Source organism: Syngnathus acus, chromosome 5 (genome assembly GCF_901709675.1).
Source record: "Syngnathus acus chromosome 5, fSynAcu1.2, whole genome shotgun sequence".
NCBI lineage: Eukaryota > Metazoa > Chordata > Actinopteri > Syngnathiformes > Syngnathidae > Syngnathus > Syngnathus acus.
The window spans coordinates 9,324,869-9,346,107 of NC_051091.1; the positions used below are offsets into that span (position 1 = coordinate 9,324,869).

General features: G+C 41.8%; 2 protein-coding genes across 5 annotated transcripts in view; both read right to left on the reverse strand.

Annotated features, from left to right (window-relative positions):
* bsnb (bassoon (presynaptic cytomatrix protein) b) overlaps positions 1 to 15,005 on the reverse strand; it is a 39,420-nt gene extending 24,415 nt beyond the window's left edge. For all 4 annotated transcript variants that reach the window (XM_037251376.1, XM_037251375.1, XM_037251374.1 and 1 more), the window contains exons 1-3: positions 14,695 to 15,005; positions 10,686 to 11,070; positions 5,055 to 5,819 (exon numbers count right to left, since the gene is read on the reverse strand). In XM_037251376.1, coding sequence (XP_037107271.1) covers positions 5,055 to 5,819; positions 10,686 to 11,070; positions 14,695 to 14,876 — 1,332 coding nt within the window. In that variant the 5' untranslated portion in view covers positions 14,877 to 15,005. The remainder of the gene's footprint in view (positions 1 to 5,054; positions 5,820 to 10,685; positions 11,071 to 14,694) is intronic.
* Positions 15,006 to 15,566: 561 nt separating this feature from the next.
* bap1 (BRCA1 associated protein-1 (ubiquitin carboxy-terminal hydrolase)) lies at positions 15,567 to 21,119 on the reverse strand. The gene is made up of 17 exons (XM_037252172.1): positions 20,929 to 21,119; positions 20,627 to 20,656; positions 20,457 to 20,511; positions 20,066 to 20,198; positions 19,860 to 19,979; positions 19,346 to 19,407; positions 19,102 to 19,244; positions 18,938 to 19,016; positions 18,735 to 18,858; positions 18,499 to 18,640; positions 18,254 to 18,423; positions 17,828 to 17,958; positions 17,273 to 17,736; positions 16,889 to 17,121; positions 16,718 to 16,810; positions 16,554 to 16,626; positions 15,567 to 16,365 (listed from the first exon to the last, which is right to left on the reverse strand). Exons 1-17 carry the CDS (start codon positions 20,963 to 20,965, stop codon positions 16,232 to 16,234), a joined length of 2,223 nt encoding a protein of 740 aa, XP_037108067.1. The 5' UTR covers positions 20,966 to 21,119; the 3' UTR covers positions 15,567 to 16,231.
* Between the last annotated feature and the right edge of the window lie 120 nt (positions 21,120 to 21,239).

The window sequence follows — 21,239 nt, forward strand, 5'->3', positions numbered from 1 at the left end:
TTGAAGATGATGTGATGTGAAAAGGTGATTAAGGCAATGCTGAGAAGCCTCGTTCACTCATAAGGTAAAAGAAAGATGGCGGAGGCATAAAACACCACAGTAAAGGATGGAGGAGGAATCGGTCATTGAGGTTCTATACGCTTCTCGGATAGTCATTCATCAGAAGAGGCTGCTAGTGCAGCTAAAAGTGGGAACAGGTGGAGGCTGACTTTAGAGACATCTTGTGAAAAATGAATTGTATGCTGCATGGTGGCTAAGCAGAATCAACCACATAAAAATGCATTTGCTGTGTCCAAATGTGCTACTTCGGCATTTTCCTCTCACTCTCAAATTTACAAGAAAGCAAACCAATTAAAATAACCCAGGGCACTAAAAACCGTACGAATTGTTATTATCCTATCTTTTAGTATTACCGTGTATTACTGTTATTGTTGCAATAGCAATTTCGATAAAATGACTGTAAATTCAGTTTATTGCCAAGCCAGTCTAGAAATGAGAGTGACCGTCGTCTAAGCCACCAAACCAGCATGCCATCTGTGCTGGGTGCCACATAATCTCAACAGGAAACAGTCACCGCTTGCCACTTCCTGTCTACAGCTGAGCCAAAAAAAATCCATCCTTAACTTCTCTGTAGATTTGACATCACTTCATTCGCAATTATCCTGTTCAACCTGAAATGCAAACGTTACACTTAACTTTTGCTTTACCATTCCAAGACTCAACTCAAACATATTTACTTTCAAGACTTTGTATTCGTGTAATCACACAAGCAGGCACACTATTCTCCAACGGTGCTTATTTGTGTAGGTGGAGCATTACAATGTTGTGTACTCGAGGGGATCGCTGCACTCCCTCAACAGATTAAGAAAGACTCGGCTATTAGCTCCTAAATCAGAAATCCCCCCCGCCCATCCCTACTCACACACATACATTATACTCACTGCCTCTGTTATTTTCTATTATATCCCAATCACCTCCTGGAACGTTATCGTATTATGTGCAGAGGTTTTAAAATGCTCTCCCTGCTGTTGCTGTTAAAAAAAACAAAAAACACTGCACACGCAAGAACAAGAGGGCTAAGCAACAACATCTACTTTGCAATGTCAACAGAGAGCAATCCAACCACAAGTAATTGCCAACTCAATCAATGTCATCTGAAAGTAGTCTTCAAGTGAGGAACGCATTTGGAGGAAGAGGAGTGCTGACAAGAAGACGATGTGAGGATGTCGACAAGTGAGAAAGAGACAAACAACTACAGCATCGTAGCAAAAAGGACAATTAAAGAGGACGTTTTTCTGATCACCTCTTTCTTCTGGAAATAAAATTTGAATTATTTTTAACCACAGTGTTAGCTTGGTCCAATTTGGGTTACTTTTAAAGCAGCATTTTTGTTTGTTTTTTGTCTAATTGCCATTTTACAATGACTACAAACGCAACATTTGAAATCCTCATGTTTATGTAACCCACCACTAGAATTCATTCAATTCAATTTGTCGGTATTCTTCAAATACACATGGCTCCTTCAATTACCGTAGCGGACGTGATTTGCAAAATAAGTAACGCAAAAGGGATTTGGACATATTAAAAGGCGTCAAGCAGCTGACCGGGGGGAAGGATGACTGTTTGAATTGCTTGCTATGTACCATCGTCACTTTGGGAGCAGCCAGGCTGCGCACGGCAGGCTTGGACGCGACATGCCGACAGCCATCTGGCTTTGGAAGGAACTCCTGAGGGAGATGCGGGCCGCTGCCAACCTTCAGAAAACACTTCCAGCGTGTTGGAGAATTACAATGACATGTTCATCAATACATGTGAGAGCAGCTAACATATTTGCAAATATAGGCCTTGCTTTTATAGTATACTATACGGTAAAACAGCAGCAATTGTCGTGAGAAATGTTAATGGCGTTGAAATAAATATTGTCTTTGCAGGGTATATTTTTCTCCTCGCAATGTTTTGTATGCAATTGCTCTTTACATTTCATCCGGCGCTAAACGTTAACCGTTTGAGTGCATCCTGAGTTGCTGGCACACAAAATGAGCTGAAGCGTAGTTATTGCAGATGGTGTTGCAAATAATAAAAAGTGCAGACTATAATTGCTTGGTCACAGCTGAGCATGTTAAAGAATGAGACTTTGGTGAACTGGAATTACAAGACTACAAAGAAAAAAACACAAGTGAATGTCACATCCATATTGGTTGCTAGAAATTATGATGTCAATTTCATTTGAGTTAGCGATGCTAAAAAGACAAGTTTTGTCAAATGTCTGCCACCAGTCTAGATTGCCTTTTGGCCAAAGTCGGCTGGGATGGACTCCAGCTCGCAGCGACCTTGAACAGGATAAGCGCTATAGAAAATTGATTGATGGATAAATCCCCAATGTGCTGTCATGGGAACAAATATCGCTGTCGGGGGAACAAATATGTATCTGAAGCTAACAGGATGGAGAAAAGTTCTCCTTTTTGTTCATATTTTCTGTCCTGCTGATCCTCATTAAGGATGAGGGTTTGCAGGTAATGTAATATCTTAATTCTGAATTTTCGACATCTCACAAGAGGTGCCAGCATTGAATTCTCTCCTCCTGCACCTGCGCACACACCAACATATTGACCTTATGTGGCACGAGAAATCAAACGCAGCTCTCTCGCTGCTCCACACTGCATGAACTATTTATAATATTCTCCCTCATTGAATAATTGATGGGCTATGTTTCTCTACACATTTTCTATTGCTCTGTGAAAAATGACATATTTTTACTAATGATGTTTTAAGCGCCCCTGCCTCTGTGTATATACGTATATCTTTAAAACTATAAATGTATCTGTGCACAAGTATGGACAAATAATGTTACAGAGGGTTCACTTGAATACCATAAACGATGTCAGACACATATTTACACATTCAAGCTTTGACTTTGCTCGCTTGTCTTCCTGCGAGAGATGAAGATGCATGTAGTCCCCTGTAAACTCCAGGGAAAAGAAAAACGAGACAAGGTTGCTCTTAATCTCCTTGAGCGGCGTAATGGAGGAGGAGAAACTCCCCACGCAAGGACATCTCACATATGAGCCGAGCATGACTTTGGGCACTAATTGATGAGGAATATTTTACGACACAACAAAGTTGGCGTCCGTGCACTCATTATCTCCGATTTTCACTCTCCTCTCTCCATTTATCACCTCGGTCGGTTGTCTCCTCCTCCGCTCGTTTTCACACAGACGCTGGCTCATTGTTTTGTCACAGATTAAAGAGGAGCATCTATGTTTGAGGATGAATTATGCATGTTGTCGTTTGTGAGGTAACTATATTTGCATCAATATTTATGTTCATCTCACATTATATTCATGAATAATCACATCCATGCAAATGAATGGGAATGGGGTTAAGACAAGACAAGATGCCCCTAGTGGCACTTTTCAAGTTTGTTAGCTGGCCTGAACAAAACCCTGGTGAGACAAGCAGCTGAATTCCGTATGCAAACTTGGTTGCTGGTATAATGCCGAGATACAGAGCAATCAAATTTGCAGCATTGGGAAGCAGACGAGGACTGTGTCAAACACACTGTGGAAATCAAGCTGGATTCGAAAACGCCATCTTTCTACCTTCCAATTTGCTTGGAACGGACACAAAATGTGTTCACAGCTTTGTAAAATCCACCTTCTTCTGCAATGAGCTTTGGAATGTAGCGAATGGACCATAAACAACCCACGTCAAAACTGTAAAAGTCGTCTAAAAGTTTGGTAGATTGTTAGCTCCATAGACAATGAAGCATGAAAGGGACGTCTGGCAAAACAAAGCAGCTCGCTGTTTCCATAGCAATCTATGAATGGCCTGCACTGGAGCTTGTGACAATCAGATGCCTAAGAAGGCACGTTTTGGCCATGAAGAGAAAAAAAAAAAAAAAAAAGATTCTTTCTGTCATTCTATTAGAATTCAGTTGCGTAATTTGACGACCCGCTCTGGAAGAAAAAAACATTTATGACATTGGCAAAATGAGGTGATAACCTGGCTTAGTTTGGTTCCAGGTTGATGCAGTGTTTTATTCCACTGCTTATTGAGTATTTTAATAGAGAAATTTGATAGCCAACATGAAAAAAATAATGACTTACAGTTGGGTGTTCGTCTGCTGCAATAAAGGTGAGAGGTACAAATAGTCACCGGCACCAGTTTTGCCGCCACGCCAACCATCGTTTAGCATTCTGGCTAATGTTTAGCAAAGTCATTGCTGTTTTTTTTTTTTGTTTTTTTTTGCTGAAGTAAGCCAAACTGGCAACTATTCCGGGTCGTTAAGTGAAACAGTCTCGCTTTTATATCCAATTGTCTTCACACACAGTTTGGCAGTGAGAGATGTTTGACTTGCGTAAGGATCGCAGATGTTTATGACTCTTTAACCAACTTTTTTTTTTTTTAGTCCTCATCTAAGCACATCTAAGGAAATTGGAACACATTTAACGGTTATACGGAGAAACATTCCAAGCCTACCTTATCCTCTCGATTTCAACCTCCAACATGGCAGACAAACAAATGCATAATGGACTTTGCTATACTGGAACAGAAACTTTACCCAAACTCCAAATTTTCACAAAGTTATCGTTAGCTTACAGTAGAAGCAAAATATCAAGCATTAGGTTCCACCAAAAAAATAAATAAAATAGTCTCACAAATTTTAAAGACAATGCTTGATCAATTATACTATATCAGTTCCATCCATCGTGATCAGGTTCCAGTAGATTCCGACTGAAAAGACGTGTCGTATATGCTGAAACATGAATCATCAAGTTCCACAAAAGGCTTTATGATGGAGCATGAAACGAGCCGGAGCAACGGGAGGTGAAAAGAAGCGATTGATGGCCTTTTACGCCACCTCAATCCAAACACTTCATCATCCACGCAAGGATTTGGACATTTTCTCACCGAAGACAGACAGCCGCGAATTCATAACGACACGACCCTCTGGGCAATAATACGACACAGCATTTCTTACAGAGGCTTATTGATAGATTGTGAAATAGAAGAAGAAAAGTAAACAGTCAGCAGAACACCGCTCGAAATCTTACCTCGACTAGGTGTGGAGTGGGGTTGAATCCGCACATGTTGCACACTTTGGAGTGGCACTGGGTGCACGTGTTGTAGTTGGCTTGCTCGCTTGTGTTGCCGATATTGAGAGCCGTTTTGCAAAGAGGACAACAAGCTTTGGGTTTGGAGGAATCTGGAGGGGCGGCTTGCTGCTGAGGTGGAGCTCGAGACCCTTGTTGTGCAGATGGAGGTCCTGAAAGTTTGGGTGTCCCGGGTCCTGGACCGTGAGGTCCGCCTGGTTTGGGGGCCTGTTTCGGGGGTGGTGGTTGGGCTTGAGTGGTCTCGGATATAAGCGTACTGGCTTGGTTAAGGAGAGAAGCACCAAAGCCAAATAATTTCCCAAAAGTCTGCTCAGGGGGTGGAGGCTGTCGTGAAGGAGAGCTGCCTGCGCTGCGCGTCTGGTCCTGGCGGGGGTGCTGGGGCTGGTGGGCAGGGGAGTTGCGGGACAAATCGGGCTGCGACGGGGCTTTGGCCATGCCGGGGAGCGGCACCGCCCCTGGAGGCAACTTTACTGGGTGCTGACCTGGACCTGTCTGTTTAGAAGGGCCCGAAGCCGGATGTGTTTGTCCTGGCCGAGTCTGAGGGGTTGTCTGAGGGGCGGGCTGAGGAGAAGCCTCGGGTTTAGGTTCTGGTTTGGCAGCATGAGAAGGAGAGTTGATCTGTTGTTGACTCTTGGAACGTGGTGTGGTCATATCCATCCCCAACGCTCTCTGCATCTGACAGTTCAGGCATAGCCACTCCTGCACCTAAAATAAACACAGAGAAAATAGAACCATAAGGAAATGATGATACAAGATGCGCTGTATTCTGTTAGGCCCTAGACGACCACAAACATCCTCCAAATTTACTAGTAGGGGCACTCCACATCTACACAAAAGGTTGTTAAAGATAATATCCAATCTGTCAGCGACAGTTTCTACTGACTTCATTGACTGCCTCGTTTTCTTCCTTTATGCGACATACAAAGTTTCTTCTCGATACTTTATCCAACGCATGCAAGGACAGGCTTTTTACTGTATGGAAGAGCACGGAATTAAATAATGAGTACTGTAAAATATTGAATTACGTAAGGATTTAAGCTGCCCTTTGCCTCAGGAGGGAAATTTACGAGAAAACAACATTCAGCCAGAAACAACATCAAGTAGATAAATTTGACCAGCAAAATGATTTCTGGGCTGTCTTAATAGAACCAAGGTCGTCCTTGTGCCTTTTCTGTATCTCATCTCTTCCACCATTTCATCTCACTGCGTATTGCCTTCCTCATTAAAATCCTCCTACCTACTCTATTTTTCTTTTCTTCAGCTGTGGTCATTTTCTTTACAGTTTTGCTGCAGAAACTTTCTGCTTGGCTCCATCGAGGCACATTATTATATATATATATATATATATATATATATATATGCTAACAGAAGCGAACCTTCTCAGACAAGTAATATGCTATGAGTCCAATATTTTAAACGCAAATGAGGAGTGACATGTGACAGTCATTCTCACTCAGTAGGTCAGCACAGACAGAGTAAGTCACACGCACAGCAGCATGTGAGCCCCTGTCTGGTCTCCTGCCAATCCTAAATACAAAGAGGGATGAGGTCGTGCTTTTCTCTGTCACTCAACAAAAAAACTGTGAAGCAATGTGGAGAGAATGTGGAGCAACAAAATATTATCCAATCAGATATTCACAAATCCTCTTTCTGTCATTTGCCATGGTCTGTATTTTCCTTCTCCAAATTACAGTTGTTGGGATAATCAAATAAGTTAAGCTTATTGCGGGGTGGAAAAAAACAAAGCGGAAAAACAAAGAATGCCGCTACAGGGACAGCAAGGAACTATTTATCACTTTCATTGTGGCTCTGGCTTCCTTTCCGCCTCATCTCTCTCTTTCATTTCTCTCCGCGTCCCCCTTGTTATGAGGCAATCATGTGGATCTTTATGAAATCTGATCTCCATCAGAGAAAAAAAAACAGCACTCTGCACATAACAGCTCTCTGTCCTCCTTCACTGTCCCTTCTCTCCTACGGTCTGCCTTTTGACTTTATTTTTTTTTTTGGTAAGATCTGAAAACTAGAAAACAGTTCCTTAATTCATCATAAAAAAAAAACTAATGTCAAAATGCAGAATATTTAGCCATAATCAGATAGCAAGAATTAAAAATGACATCAATTTTTCCTTTAAAAAGAATGTATAAATATTTCAAGATGCTACTTCTCCCATAGCATCAATCTATTGGATCTTCAAAAACTATTTATACAAAACAAAATAAAATAAAATACTGTTGTCATAGGTGGTTTGCTGTTGTTAATGTTTGAGGGTTTGGAATTATTTCTGACTAATATTTATGTCGACGTTTTTGACTCATTCAGACTCATTACGACTCATACTTGCTCAAGGTAGCTAATTGGATAACAAACTGAAACAGACTCAAATGTGAAGAAGGTCCCTCTTTGAGATCACAATGCAGTTTGAATACTGATTCAACAACCCATTCATCCTGCTCAAATTAGCCCAAAACACGTTCTTCCTGATGCTCCTTCAATCTCCGACTGTGTTAATCTCTACTTTGCTGGTGAACTAAACAGTCTTGATTTATGTGTGAAAATAGGCACGGTCAATGTGTAAGAATGAAATGACTCGGAATTATGCTGGGGTCCTGTGAGCGGCGTCGGTTTATGAGATTAATTTTGTCCTCTGTGTGTAATATTGAGTAATTCCCATTTTGGAAAAAAAAAAATCTCGCAACTTCTTAATTCATTGTGTGTCATTCTAATTGGAAGGCTAAGTCAAAAATGTCGAACTCTGCAAAAAATATGCAAAGAATACATCATTTTTTTAAATTTCTTCTTTGAGAGCCGTATCTAACCTGGCAGTAATTATACCATGAAGAAACCTAAAATACAGTGAGTTAGGAGATAATAATTAAACCAGTGTCCCAGATATATTTCCAAGCACTTCTCCTTGCAACATATTTCAGTATATGCAAAATTCAGACTGAAGAGTCTCAGATGGATTCTTGACCCAGTTCCCACTGTTTGTCCACTTCAAGCTGCAGCTTGACATTATAGGCAAATTTAAGACATAACATGGACGGGATGGTCATAAATTATGTAAATATTTACTTTGAAGTTTCTTTTCTCACTTGCCATGAAATAATTCTCAGTAAATTAGAATGGCTAGCTAAAAAACATTTGGGACGAATAATCAAACTCATAATTATCATTTCATATTCAAATGTATGATATGCTATTTGCCACACATGGAAAAAAAAACAATTGATTAGATGTGAAACTCAACATTACGGCACATCATTTCTTCACAGGTTCTCATTGCGAACTGGAGAGGCGTGAAGTTCGACATTTTAATGAATTTGAGGAAATTATTTGCTCAACTACCCTGAGGCACAACACACTTAATTAAATAACATTTCTGAAATGCTTCCTGTGGATTCGTCATAGCAAGCTTTTTTTTTTTCCACTCTCCAAAAAAAGACCTAGAAGCAGTTCCAAGACAGCCTTCAAACAGACACATTCTAAACTCATAACTGCATGGTCACCTTTTTCCATCCACATCTTTCCACCTTGGAACCGAGCCACCATTGCGAGGTAAAGACTATTATTAGAAAGTGGTCCAATTATGAAGCACGTTCTCCTGTCTTATAGTGAGGGGAACTTTGTCATTAGGGACCTTCTGCGCTACTTTATCTCGCTGAGCTTTGGTTTTCTATTGTTTTTTTTTCTCTTTCCATCTCGTTTCGTCTTGGCTCTCGATCATACATCCCATCTGAAATAATGACCAAGTCCCTCTTACTCCGAAAGCATCATCTTCCCCGGTGCGTGCAAACGCGCTTTACTGTAAATATAGCTATGACTCATACCTACACCTTGATGCTATCTACGTAATACGTCGTCATTATCGGCAATTGCGTCTGCAGACACATCATTGATGCTGTGACTAACAAACCCCAAAGTGCCAGTAGAAATCTCTAGATCGGATTATTTTATTTCTTCCTTATTCACAAGAATGGTGTGACATGATGAATACAAAAGAAACTGATTTATTTTTTAATCATGAGATGGGGATATAAAAAATCCAAAATATGGAATGTCCCCTTGGTTACCGGCACTATAATCGGCAAATTGAAAGGGAAATCCTCTACCGGACAGATTGGCACATAGTGTCTCTGTAATCTAAAGCATGTCGAGTAAATATCTGTACATGACTGCAAAAAACTTTTGACCCAATTTGTTCTAAGATTAGTTGATTTCTGATTTGTTTGAATTTCAAAGCATATATAATAGCGGCAACAATCTTGGTCTAACTTGTCACACAAATATTTAGGGAGACCACAAAAGTCATTGGAGTAAAAATAATGGATGAATGGACTGTTTTCTGTTTTTTCAGTATTTTCTTTCTGATCCAGTGGCCAATTTCATCAACAGAGATTAAAGCTACTAAGATATGTTTCAGTGAGGGAAAAGTCAAATCCATTCTAAGTACAGTAGGTTAGAGCGCTACTGTTAATCTTCAGATCTCCAGAGGAAGGCCGCTTTCACTCTGTGTTGCTCTCTCGGCATCTGACAAGCTCACTAAGGCTGTGGCATAACATCCACCTCCGCAGTCCTCCACGCTGCCACGTTCTCCTCCTCTGCCTGCCATGAGCTATTCTTTACTGTCTCCCTCGCCCATTTCTCGCACAACGCCAACCCCTACACTTACTACACCAAGTGCAATCAACCTTCACCGAGGTTTTGACATTTGTCACCTGCAAAAGCAATGCGTGAACAATTTCAGATCTATATGAATCATCCCGAAAATTCCGATGCAAACAAATATATCCTCAGACCTTTGTAATCACAATCTTGCAAAGCCGTACACTCGCGTATTACGTCATAACAATTGTTTACAGTAAATCTATGGTTTGCAAAGGCAACCTTTCACACTTCACATCAAGTACATATTTATTCAACCTGCAACTGCTCTAGAAGCCTTCAGGTCAACTTAAGTGACGGCGGATCTTGGCTGTAATGTTCAGCATGAATCATTGGGGATGATGTAAAACTTTGAGACAGATGACACAGCCAAACTTGACTTGGAGTCACAGTGGAGCATAGTCTAATTCAAATTAGCCGAGTGATTTATTTTCGGATGAAGGCGAAAGTCTTTGTCCTCTACCTGTTGACAGGAATGACGCTCAAGATGCATTTCAATGAGGAACTGTTCAGTGAGGCTATAAAAAAAAGTTTTATTTGGTCAAAGCTCAGGGCATCATTTGGACGCTCATTAGTGTCTCTCAAGAAGGATAGCGCTAGCATTCCCAAGGGTTACGTACAGTACATTATTTTTAGTAACCTTAGACATATGATTGGTGGTGAGTAGATTTTAGTATGTCAACGGAAGATTCTAATTGTCAAGAGAAACTTTTTCTTGCATTATGATTTTTGTGGACGTATGCTGGAAATCCTCAATATGCCTTCTGTGTCTTATTTCCCAGAACTGAGGCGACCATTTTTACTAGAATCCAAGAAATTAGCTTCATACTCACTCAAATTCAGTTTGGAAAATCGACTTTTTTTTATGACTATCCAGATGGCTGGGTATGATGAAGTTGTAGTTCTTACCTCAGTGAGGTGAGGGTTGGGGTTGAAGCCACACTGGTTGCACACGGTGGAGCGGCACAGTGTGCACGTGTTGAAGCTTGGCCTGTCGTCACCAGTGCCAGTCAGGTCGGCCGTCTTACAGACGGGGCACAGCTTGCTGCTGGGCATGGGTGCTATTTGAGGCACAGAATAAGGAGAGGTAGGGACGCTGCCTCGGTCCGGGGATACCGAAGGAGATCTCCCAGTCCGGCCGCTGCCCACGTCCACGTGGAGGCTCTTCCTGGACATGTGACCCTGCTCCCCGTAGGATGAGGCAGACTGTGGGGTGTCATGGGAGGCTAGTCTGTCCCCTGTCCCATGACTGATGTGGACTCCGGATTTTGGCCCCTGGTCTGACGCAGGTGGCCTGAAAGAGAACATACATGTGAGCCAGAGCCTACCCCAGTTCATTTTAGGCAAGAGGCGGGGCTTAATAAGTCACTGCAAATCATCACCATAGCAACCGTTTTAAATTACGAGGGAAAAATGACAAGTGCAAGATGGAGTAATGGGTGGAAAGAATAAATCCTTGCTGTTTTTCGGACAATTACTTTTGACAAATTGCTTCTACACTCGTACTATTCCATTTTAAAACTCACAGCCCATAAATTGACACGCGCACACTTGTAGCAAGCTGCATTTATTGCGTTCACTTCCAATCAGCACTTGTTTACGACAACCGCGCCGCTTATTTTGACAGTAATTTGCGGAAAAGGAGCTTCAGGAATGGGCTCACTCGTCTTTATTGATGTAACTCATAATGGTCACAGCAGAATGAATTGTGGCGTCTACAATAAACATCATTTTGTCTGGCAATTTACAGAAAATAAATCGAAACAAATCGGGAGAAGCTTCATTATGCAACATGATAATGGAAACTCATTTCATCACGACTACCTCAACAGGTTTTCTGCATCTCGCTTGAACTCTTTCAACCTGTCCCCGTACTTCAGTACGACATAAAAGAAAATGTTTGTTGACTTTGTCAGTCTGGCCTTTGGGCTTTTTACGGTATTCTCAAACAAGTATGGAGGAATTTGCTTGTCATAACAACTTAGATATGATATTGTCATGGCCGTCATCTTCAAAGACATTCTCAGTATCAGTTGAGGCTCCGTGGTCTGAGTAGAGTGGAGATAAAGGCAGGAATAAAGGAATTAAAATAGAGCGTTAGCCACTGTGAGTCACTGTCACTGAGCGACTTGGGTCGCTGCACAACTTTTTGCAAACCATCACTGCTCTGTTACATTTCACACTGACAGGGTAACCATTACTAATATATCTGCTCCGAGCTACAACTGGACGGGATAAAAGAAGATCAAGACAGATATTATGAGGGGAGAATGATGTCTACATTTTATATGTTCACATATTTGGTTTTGGCAAAATGAGTGGATTACAAAGACACTTGACCAGTAAAAATGAAATACGATATAATAGGAAGCGGTGATAAGCGTTCCTTCATCCATCAGCAAATGGGAATCCACATAGGAAAACATCTCATTTTATGTCTATAGTTTTATGTCTATGGTTTGACAAATTGCTTCATAGCAAAGTGCTTACTGAGAGGTTTGAAAACCGCCACTCTTGTAATGGGGGGTCGTTAATGAATTGTGCTCTTGTCTGCAAGCGGAGTGAACCTTCTTTGTCTCGCTAAGGTGACGGTGCATTTTTTGTATATGTCACACAACATTGTACATTGACAATGCATTTACAAGTCGCTTGGTAAAGTGCTGCGAGCCAAGCCACCAACCCGCAGTGAGTCAAACGCCCATCGGACCCACTCAAAAGACTCAAAATAGTTTGATGAAAGACGAATGCATTTTTTGGTTACAAAAGTACATTACAATTATTCTACCAGTATCAAATTTATATGTTCACTCCCACATACTGTATTATGTGGCAAAGGTGCAAGGAAAGAACCATTATTTTACTTTAAAAGGGTGAAAAAAAAAAAAATTACAGGCTGCCATCAGATGGACATTATAAAGGGCACTTTGAGGTTCCAACCATTAGTGGAGCTCCGCTTTTAATCAGAGCATGGCAAGCAATTTTTTAAATGTATATTTTTTCAAGATGTTCTTATTTACTGGAATCCTCCAAGCTTACTAGAAAGGTTGTAGCTTACAGTTTGGATTTGAAATATATCAGTCCCGGAACTATTATGACACAAGTCCTGAGCAATTTGAAATTGAACAAGACTTTGAAATATAGTTCTGGCTGTTTTTTAATTATATCATGTTACATCATGTTGTTGTTGTTTTTTTATTGGGAATGCACCGGCATCACTGAGACGATTGTTAGCGCGCCGTCGCGTCTGCTCACACGATTTGTATCAGCACGGTTTCGTCAAAATAGTGACATTTGGCAGTGGACAGTTGGGCAAAACTCAAACTTGGACAAACATTTTCTGTAATGATACGAGCAGGGCCATCTGCAATCTAAAATTATCATGCGCATTAGGAAGAATGTGTTTAAAGAGCAAAATTAAAACTGCCTTCCATAAACTGGTTTGGAAGGTGTTACATAATCTTCTTGATATATCTATTGTGTGTCCTCATATTGTCATAAATAATAACTGCTTTTGCATTATTTCTTTGAGTTGTGACTAACATTTGGCTTCGGGACAGTGCTTTCATTGCGTGACTTCAATTAAATATGAGCTGCCTTGAAATAAGATCACATCCATAATTGTTTGTAAAATATAACATTGCTTTACTTACATTTGATATTAAAAATAATAATAATCCCAGGTGATTTAGAAGAGGTTAGGTCCAACCAGGACTGGCCAATCACAACCATTCACACTCACAACACAATCCAAGTTATGTTTGTTTTCATCATTGGGCCGCCGCGTGAAAAAAAATCCTAATTACAGCAAAACTAGTAGCTGGCAGTTGGCCACTCATAAAAAGTAATCACACAAAGCAGCACACTGTAGCCTACAGCGCCACAGTTCAGTCGCATTCGGCCCTTTCGCCTGGTGCGTAGCGGCCCTTAAAGCGGCCTTTTTCCAAATCAACACATAAATGCAGAGCTCCAAAAACCATTCAAGATATATATCCGCCTTTCTCTGCCCCCCATGAGATAATGTTACACCTCACTTGACACCAATCAAGCTATTACGAGCTATGAAAAACCAGGGGATGAGATGCGAGTGTTTCATTCCCGTCTTGTTGATATGTGTTACATCAGATTATATAAGCAAGGGTTATCTCTCTGACACACCCACACAAACTAGAACGCTATGCATGATTAAACGCAAACAATAATTGATTTTAAGGACTACTGTGCAGACATATTTCACATAAAACCATTATTCCTGCGCATTGGTGGTAAACAATTCCCAGTGGATGCAGAATAATTTAGAGTGTGAGTTGATAGATTAAGCAGCCTTGGCATGCTCAACAATGATGCTGTCAGACTTGTACATTTGTCATCTTACACAGCAGTGACACAACGATCCAGACGTTGCCTCAGCAGGCGAGGTAGAGTTCTCGGAATGACTTTGACATTTTATGGAAATGTTGCCGACGTATGTACGGGGGAAATGAAGGAAAGTGAACGCTCACTTTTACTCGAAATTGCGTCACATCGTTGCGGAAATCACCTGCACAAATGTGGCTCATTCATTCATGATTCGATAGCGAAGCCCGAGGACAGGCGCCGTGGAAAGGGGCGTAGAAATGCCCGTATGAACGCCGAACTGTTTTACGTTGTACTGATGTTCAAGTCGAAAGAGCCTGTATGCTAACACGTTAGCGATGGCTAATAAGCAGGTTGTTTGGGGGGGCGGACGAAAAGACAGCAAATTTCATGTCAGGGTGGGTGGCGAATTGAGTTGACAAGGTTATTGAAATAAATAATTAAGCACCCATTCAAGTCTATCTCCACACGCAGTCGCTCGGTGCTACAGCTCCAGTCCACGCAAGCCACTCGCCGCGTAACCTCCCTTGTCATCTGACCACACTTTTTTAGCTCGATCGGCTACCTGTTAATTCCCGGGCCGGGTCCAGTGCCACTTCCTCCGGCAGGCGCTCCATTGCTCGGCTTGGTGAGCTGTCCAGAGTCGGCTGGTGCTGAAATGGAAGCCGGAGCACCCGCAGCAGGAACGGTGCATGGGCCGCCTTGTCCCGCCTGTCCCTCTCCTTCCATGCTCGCCTCGTTCCCCATCGTGTCGGCAAAGGTTCGGAGGGAGAGAAACGATGTCGTAGACGGTTCTTCGGCCGCGGGAAGAACTCGTATAAAAGTCAGCGGTGCTCCCCTTCCGCCATCATCGCCTACAATTCAGCATCCCGCACGGAGCACGCGCGCTGGCGGACAGGGCGCGGGAGCGCGCTGACGCAATGGGTGGGAACGTGAGTGCCTAGTACGTGCGCGTTCGCGAGACTGGCTTATTTTAGGCCACACGCAAATAGCTCTTGAGCTCTTCGTGGCACATGATCGGAATCCACCGAGACCTCCTCGAGTCAGACTGCCTCTTTACGCATGATCTGCTTTTTCATTCTTTAAATCGAGAACTATTTCACAGGCTGCATTATAGTTATTGTTTCCCTCACAGGGCCGTTATATGACTTTTAAATCATCTACTATAAATTATAAACGACTTGATGTATAATTTGTTTTCAAATTATAAGTCAAGAAAACGTTTGTTGAGAAATAATGATAATGCCAACATTATTGTAAAGGAAGAGAATTGACCATTTTGATACAAGAAACAACAAGTAGATGAATTACTTAAATTAGCCAGACCTTGAGTTTCACACCTGTGCTTTAAAGCATTTGATCTGCATGCATTATTTAAAAATAAATAAAACGTAGACTCTTTAGAAAACCGAGAAAAAAAGAAATACGAAAACAACAGACGGTTTGAATTGACTTTATTTCAGTATGAAATGGCACCCACAACGGTAATAACACTTGAGCTCAGGGAGTTCCTGCTGCTCAGAGTTACATATAAATATGCACAAGACACACACATACAAATATGCACATTCTTACTTCATTCTGAGATATCTTTTAGGTTAAAAAAATGACAGGATATTATTGACTTTTTACAGAAAAATAACAATATTGCAAGTTGAAAATGTTTCCCCAAAATATCTTATTAATTAAAAATATCCATAAAGGATTGCATTTTTTTTTATCTAGAAGAAGCAATTTCATGATGTATAGACATTGAATATTTTACATTTGGGAGAAAAAAAAAATCAGACTATGATCATGAGTCTGGAGAAGTTGTGTCCAAAAACTTTGTGAGACCAAAAAGAGCATTCAAGTTCACTAAATTCCTTTTCTTTGCTTTCATATGTACAAATGGTAAATGTCAGTTTACATTATCACTAAAAAAGTCTTGCATTTATACTCACATTGTTTAAAAAAAACTGAGCAAATAATTAGCTCAGTTTCATGAAGATTATGAAACAGGGACTAAAACGCCACAATGAACTTGACAACATGATGAAGTTCACGAGGGTGGCGATTTCTGTTTTACCATGATAATTGCGATTGATTCTTACAGCTTGACATTACTGGCGCTTGGCCTTATAAGGTCGGGAGCGTTTCCTGCGATCGGGCTTCCTCTGTTTGTGCAGGCGGCCGATGCTCACTCCCTGTCGACGACGCACCGAAATGTTCTGCTCAACCAGGCTGGCGAGCATCCCTGCAGAGATCAACCAATTTAAAGTGAAATTATACAGCAGAAGGCCACGATAGGACTCGTGTTGTTTTTTTTAGGATGCAAATTATTTTCAAATGCTCATTAGTGCGCGTATTTTTGGATATGTGAGGCAAGTTAGTGTAGTAACATTCACATGGATGGAATCGGACGAACGAGAGGACGATATTTACCTTCTTGGGCCAGCATTGATATAAAGGTGCAAATGAATTCATCATAATTATGCGTCCTCCTCTGATCGTCAATCTGCATAGAAGAAGACAAACATTTGAATGAAAAGCCAATACGGACTGCCAGCCAAATGACACTCAAGCGGTTGTGAGTATATTAAACCCACTTTGTATTTCTTTCTTTTCTCCACTTCCTCCTTTAGAGAGACTTCATAATTGGCAATGTCTGCCTCCACGCACTTGAGCAGTGCAAGCAACTCCTGCAATTGACAGAATGGTGTCTTTGTTATGTTACTGCGCTCGAAACGCACAGCAGAAATGCTCATTTTTGGACTTACTTTGGGTGAGTACTTATCCCCCGGGGGCTTGCTGTCAGCGGCAGGCTCGGGGGCGTCGAGCTTTTCCTTGCTAGGTTTCACATCTTCGCCATCTTTGTTTTCCTCCTCTTCCTCTTTTTTCACCTCCACAGATGGTCCCTTGTCCTTTTCATCTGTCGTCTCCTTCTCAACTTGATCTTTGTCCTTTATCTTCTCAGGACTGCAAGGCGGCTTAACTGCATCTAAAGCCACATCTATAGAAAAAATATGGACTATGTAACGTTGAACAATTGAGGAGAAGAGAGACGAGAATAAATGGCCGTGTGTTTTTTTTTTCCATGCAAGTTCATACTGTATAGTATAAAAGTAAAGCTGACGTGATATCGAAAGTACATGAATACTAACCAGATGGTGGAAGAGAATAGATGACTCCATCCTCCAGTAGATGTAGCAAGGCCATACTGACAGACGGACCCAGTTCTCTTACAGCACGATTATGTCGGGAGTCTAGTCGGAGCAACTCGTCTTCTCCGAACAGCACGCGTGACAGATGGGATGCTACGGGACTAGACGGACGTGTGGCGGCTTGCGAGCGTGCGGGTGAGCGAAGAGGCGAGTTGAAGGCGCTGCCAATCTCCGAGGCCGTGTCGGTGCTCTCGTTGCTGGGTGTGGGTGAGGGCTGCGAAGTCGACGTGATGCAAATGCCGCCGGTGCGGCCTTCGGTGCGCACGGAGAGCGGTGTGTTGAGGGATTCTTTTTTTTGGGCCTCCTTCTTCAGTTTCTCAGCCAACACACCGAGAGCGATCTGGCTCTCCATTCCGGTTACGACCCTTGCTGTTCGTGATCGCAGACTTGCCTTTCGCCTGAACCTTAAAAGGAGAACGGTTAAAAAAAGTGAAATGGGACATCTGTAAAGCAAAGAGTCAAAGAAGAGGAAGGATCAATCAGGAGGAAACTAACCTTGTTGATGCTCCAGCAGATTCCGTGACTTCCTCCTCATCCTCATAGTCATCTTCATCCTCGGAGTATGCTGCTCGTACGGGTCCCAGCACTCGAGAACGTCCGACGCCGGCAGCGAGATCCTCCTCTTCCTGTCAATCAAAGCATCCGCATTTTATGGCTTGCAGCAGCTGAAGTGCAGCTGAAGTGCTTTCAACGCATGACAGATGCTTTTAAAAGAAAAAAAAAAACGTTCCCAACATTGGCTGACATTGTCCTATAGGTGGCAGTATTTATCATTTTACAAATACTTGATCTGGCATTCAGATTCATAACTGCATGCCATTTGTTGGTTCCTAATCATACAGAACTGTTGTTCCATATTTGTAAAAGGTGAGTATGCATTAAAGATTTAAGCGCATTGGACAACCACCCTCCGCCCCTCACCTGCATCGGTGACTTGGCGTAATTGTGATTGTCGAGGAAGGCGGGCAAGCGTTGAACGATTGGATTGACGACTTGCTGTGAGCCTCCTCCGTGTGCTTTTCCTGTGGCCTTAGTGTTTCCTGAAGAAATGGGGGCAGCTTTTGATTTCCCTCTTGACTCATCAACAGAATCTATAAAGGAGATAGTATTGTATTTAAAATTCCTCCTTTTGGTGTCTAAAAAAAACTATTTCAAAGAATAGGCACCAGGAGAAGCTTGATCAACCCCTTGCGATGTTATTAGCTTCACTTCTGCTTCTTTCTTGATTGAATTGGTGCTGCTGTCAAGTGCGGAAGAGTCCTGCTGCTTCTTGTCGTGGACAAGTTCAGGTTGGGTAAGTCGGATCATCTGCAGACACAACAAAATTCATTATTTTCTTACATATAAAATGCTTTTGATAAGGTCCAAAAGGAGAAAGTGTGCAAAAAAATCTATTTCCTACCTTCTGTAGACCTTCCAGAATCGTCTGTCGATTCTTCTTTAACACCTCCAGTTTGGACTCGTACTTCATCCTACGATCCGGCACCACTGCCATCAAGTTGAAGCGGATGTCGTGATATGGCTCGCTGAGAACGAGAGGAGCAGAAGCGCTGGCAGTGAAGCTTGAGGAGACGCTTATTAGCATCGACTGCTTTCAACACTCACCCGGCAGTAGCCAGGCCGATCCTCTCCATGATAACCCGCCGAGCCTTATCCGTCCATTCCTCCTCCTCTCCCCATGGGCCTTAAAGAGTTCAGCAAACAGCAATATACATTCTTTTTTACAACCTTCCGAGTGCTAAACTTCCAATAGGTACAAGCAATCTTACCGTGGTCAATAGGGTAGGCCTTGAGCCCGTCAAGCTCAAAGAGGCGATCTTTGATGGGGACATAGCTCACAAAGTGGAAGGCCTCCATAGTTCGCACTGCGCTAATCCCATTCTGTTTCTCTGGCAGGTGCCGAGGCTCCGGTCTCCATAGAAACAGAGAGAGAGAGAGAGAAAAACCGTTCTCAAGAAAAAAAGATGACAACATCGGACCAAATCATTTGCAAAGTGTAATATTATATCCTACCGGGCATGGCTGTTATGTGCTCTGGCCAGCTCTGGGGCATTTCCGATGGCATAACCTTTACTCTGCAAATTAGATGCTATTTTAGACTGCTACGTAATGTTAGCAAGAGGAATCACATGCTGTCCAACACACTTATTATGCCACAGATTCTCTTTGGAACATTTTCGAGCTGTCGCGCACATGAACTCATTTCCTGCCAGCCCAATTAAAATGGATGTTTGACGTCTATATCCGCCAATGACAGTGAATGAATTAACTCTCTCAATCCCATACTTACATGAAATGACACTCCGATGCCATAATTTAATTATTGATATTCAAGAAGTTGCATAATTGTATTTTCAAATGCTTTCATGTCAATTGCATTTTTAAGAAAAAAAAAGGGAGGATGTCATATGAATAAAGTTCTTCCATTTAAAGTGGTCCCGGGGGGGGGGGGGGGGGGGGGGGGGGGACAGTTTGAAAATAGATAAATTAAATAAAAAATAAATCAATAAAAATAAATCTGACATACCTCTGGGCTGAAACCTTTTGTGAAAGCTTTCATGCGACTTAGGGTGGTGCCAAGCTCGACACCGCTGCAATTCAGAAGCACACTCAGCAAAGCATGAGTGGCACATGAATTTGGTATCAGCTAAAGTGAGAGAGAGAAAAAAAGTACAGGAAGTGAGAATTCATGTTATTTCGCTAATGAGATTCAAAATGTTGCTTTTGTGATACCTGATGTGCAAAGAACATATCATTAACTATCTCCTCATCAATGACAGAGGTTTCATCCACCAAAGTATTAACTTTCCTCCGGGATCGGCGCTCCTCAATCCACTTAAATAGAAAGATGAAGCCATAGACTGGGCTGAAAAAGAAAATGAAGCATTCCTCAAATGTTCAAGATGACAAACTTTTAAATATGGGTATATAGGAGATATATTACGTGTCTGAGAGGTTTCCAGGACTGTTTTCACCAGATACACATTTCAAACCCAAACTAGATCATTTGTGACACTTTCGTGATGCACCGCATAGAATCTTAGCATTGCATGAGGGTCTCAGGTAGAGCAATTTTTTCTCATTGTACAAATTCATTAACCCACGTTGCTTACAGAACACATACCTTTGACACTTGCTTTGAAGATCATATATTTCCTCGACCTGTACACCTTTAATACCTGCAAGAAACGTGAAACACCTAATTAACACCTTTTTCGAGGAAAGAATGAGATGGGTTTGTTGCAGTACTGTCTTTAATATAATTCAAGACAACATAAAGGTTGAACTACTCACCAAAATCTTCGACTAGCAAAGTGAACAATCCTAATAATGGGGGGGAATATGCAATTAACCCAGAGTTTGATAACTCATGACAGAAAGACAAAAAGATCACTGTATATTGCGTATAACAGGGAAGATGATGGAGCTCGATTGCTCCCTAAACGCATGCTAAATAAACCAAGTGCACACCACAAACTGCATATGCCTGATGCATAGTCGTGTCCGTAGCATCATACAATCGGAGATGAGCATCTTGAATAAATATTAAACGGCCGCTATCGTAACATTGCTGTGAATCTGTTGAAATAACTCACCTGGGTCGCTCTCGAGCTCCAGCCACCCTTTGTTCATGTTTACGTTTGCACTTGATGCAAGCTACCATTTAAGCGGTTTTATTGTTCACGTCCATTGGCGAAGAGGGAGCGATCTTGATCGCGTCGATCTATTCGCCAAACAACTACAAGCTGAAGATAAACACAAAAGACAAGAATCGGCCGCCTACAAATTGCGTCATCAACAATCGACGAATTGTCACACAAAATCAATTCTAATCCGATAATTTTTATGGAAATAAAAGACCAAAATAAAATGATAGATATGCAGTCAGAAATAAATTAGAAGATTC

Bases quoted from the DNA above. Each gene is read 5' to 3' on its own strand.
- bap1 (XM_037252172.1), bottom strand. From the start codon at position 20,965: ATGAACAAAGGGTGGCTGGAGCTCGAGAGCGACCCAG. The intron at 20,657-20,928 runs GTGAGTTATTTC...CCCCATTATTAG, and splicing joins GGAGCTCGAGAGCGACCCAG to GATTGTTCACTTTGCTAGTC. The intron at 16,811-16,888 runs GTAAGTCCAAAA...TGTCAATTGCAG, and splicing joins GGGATAAGTACTCACCCAAA to GAGTTGCTTGCACTGCTCAA.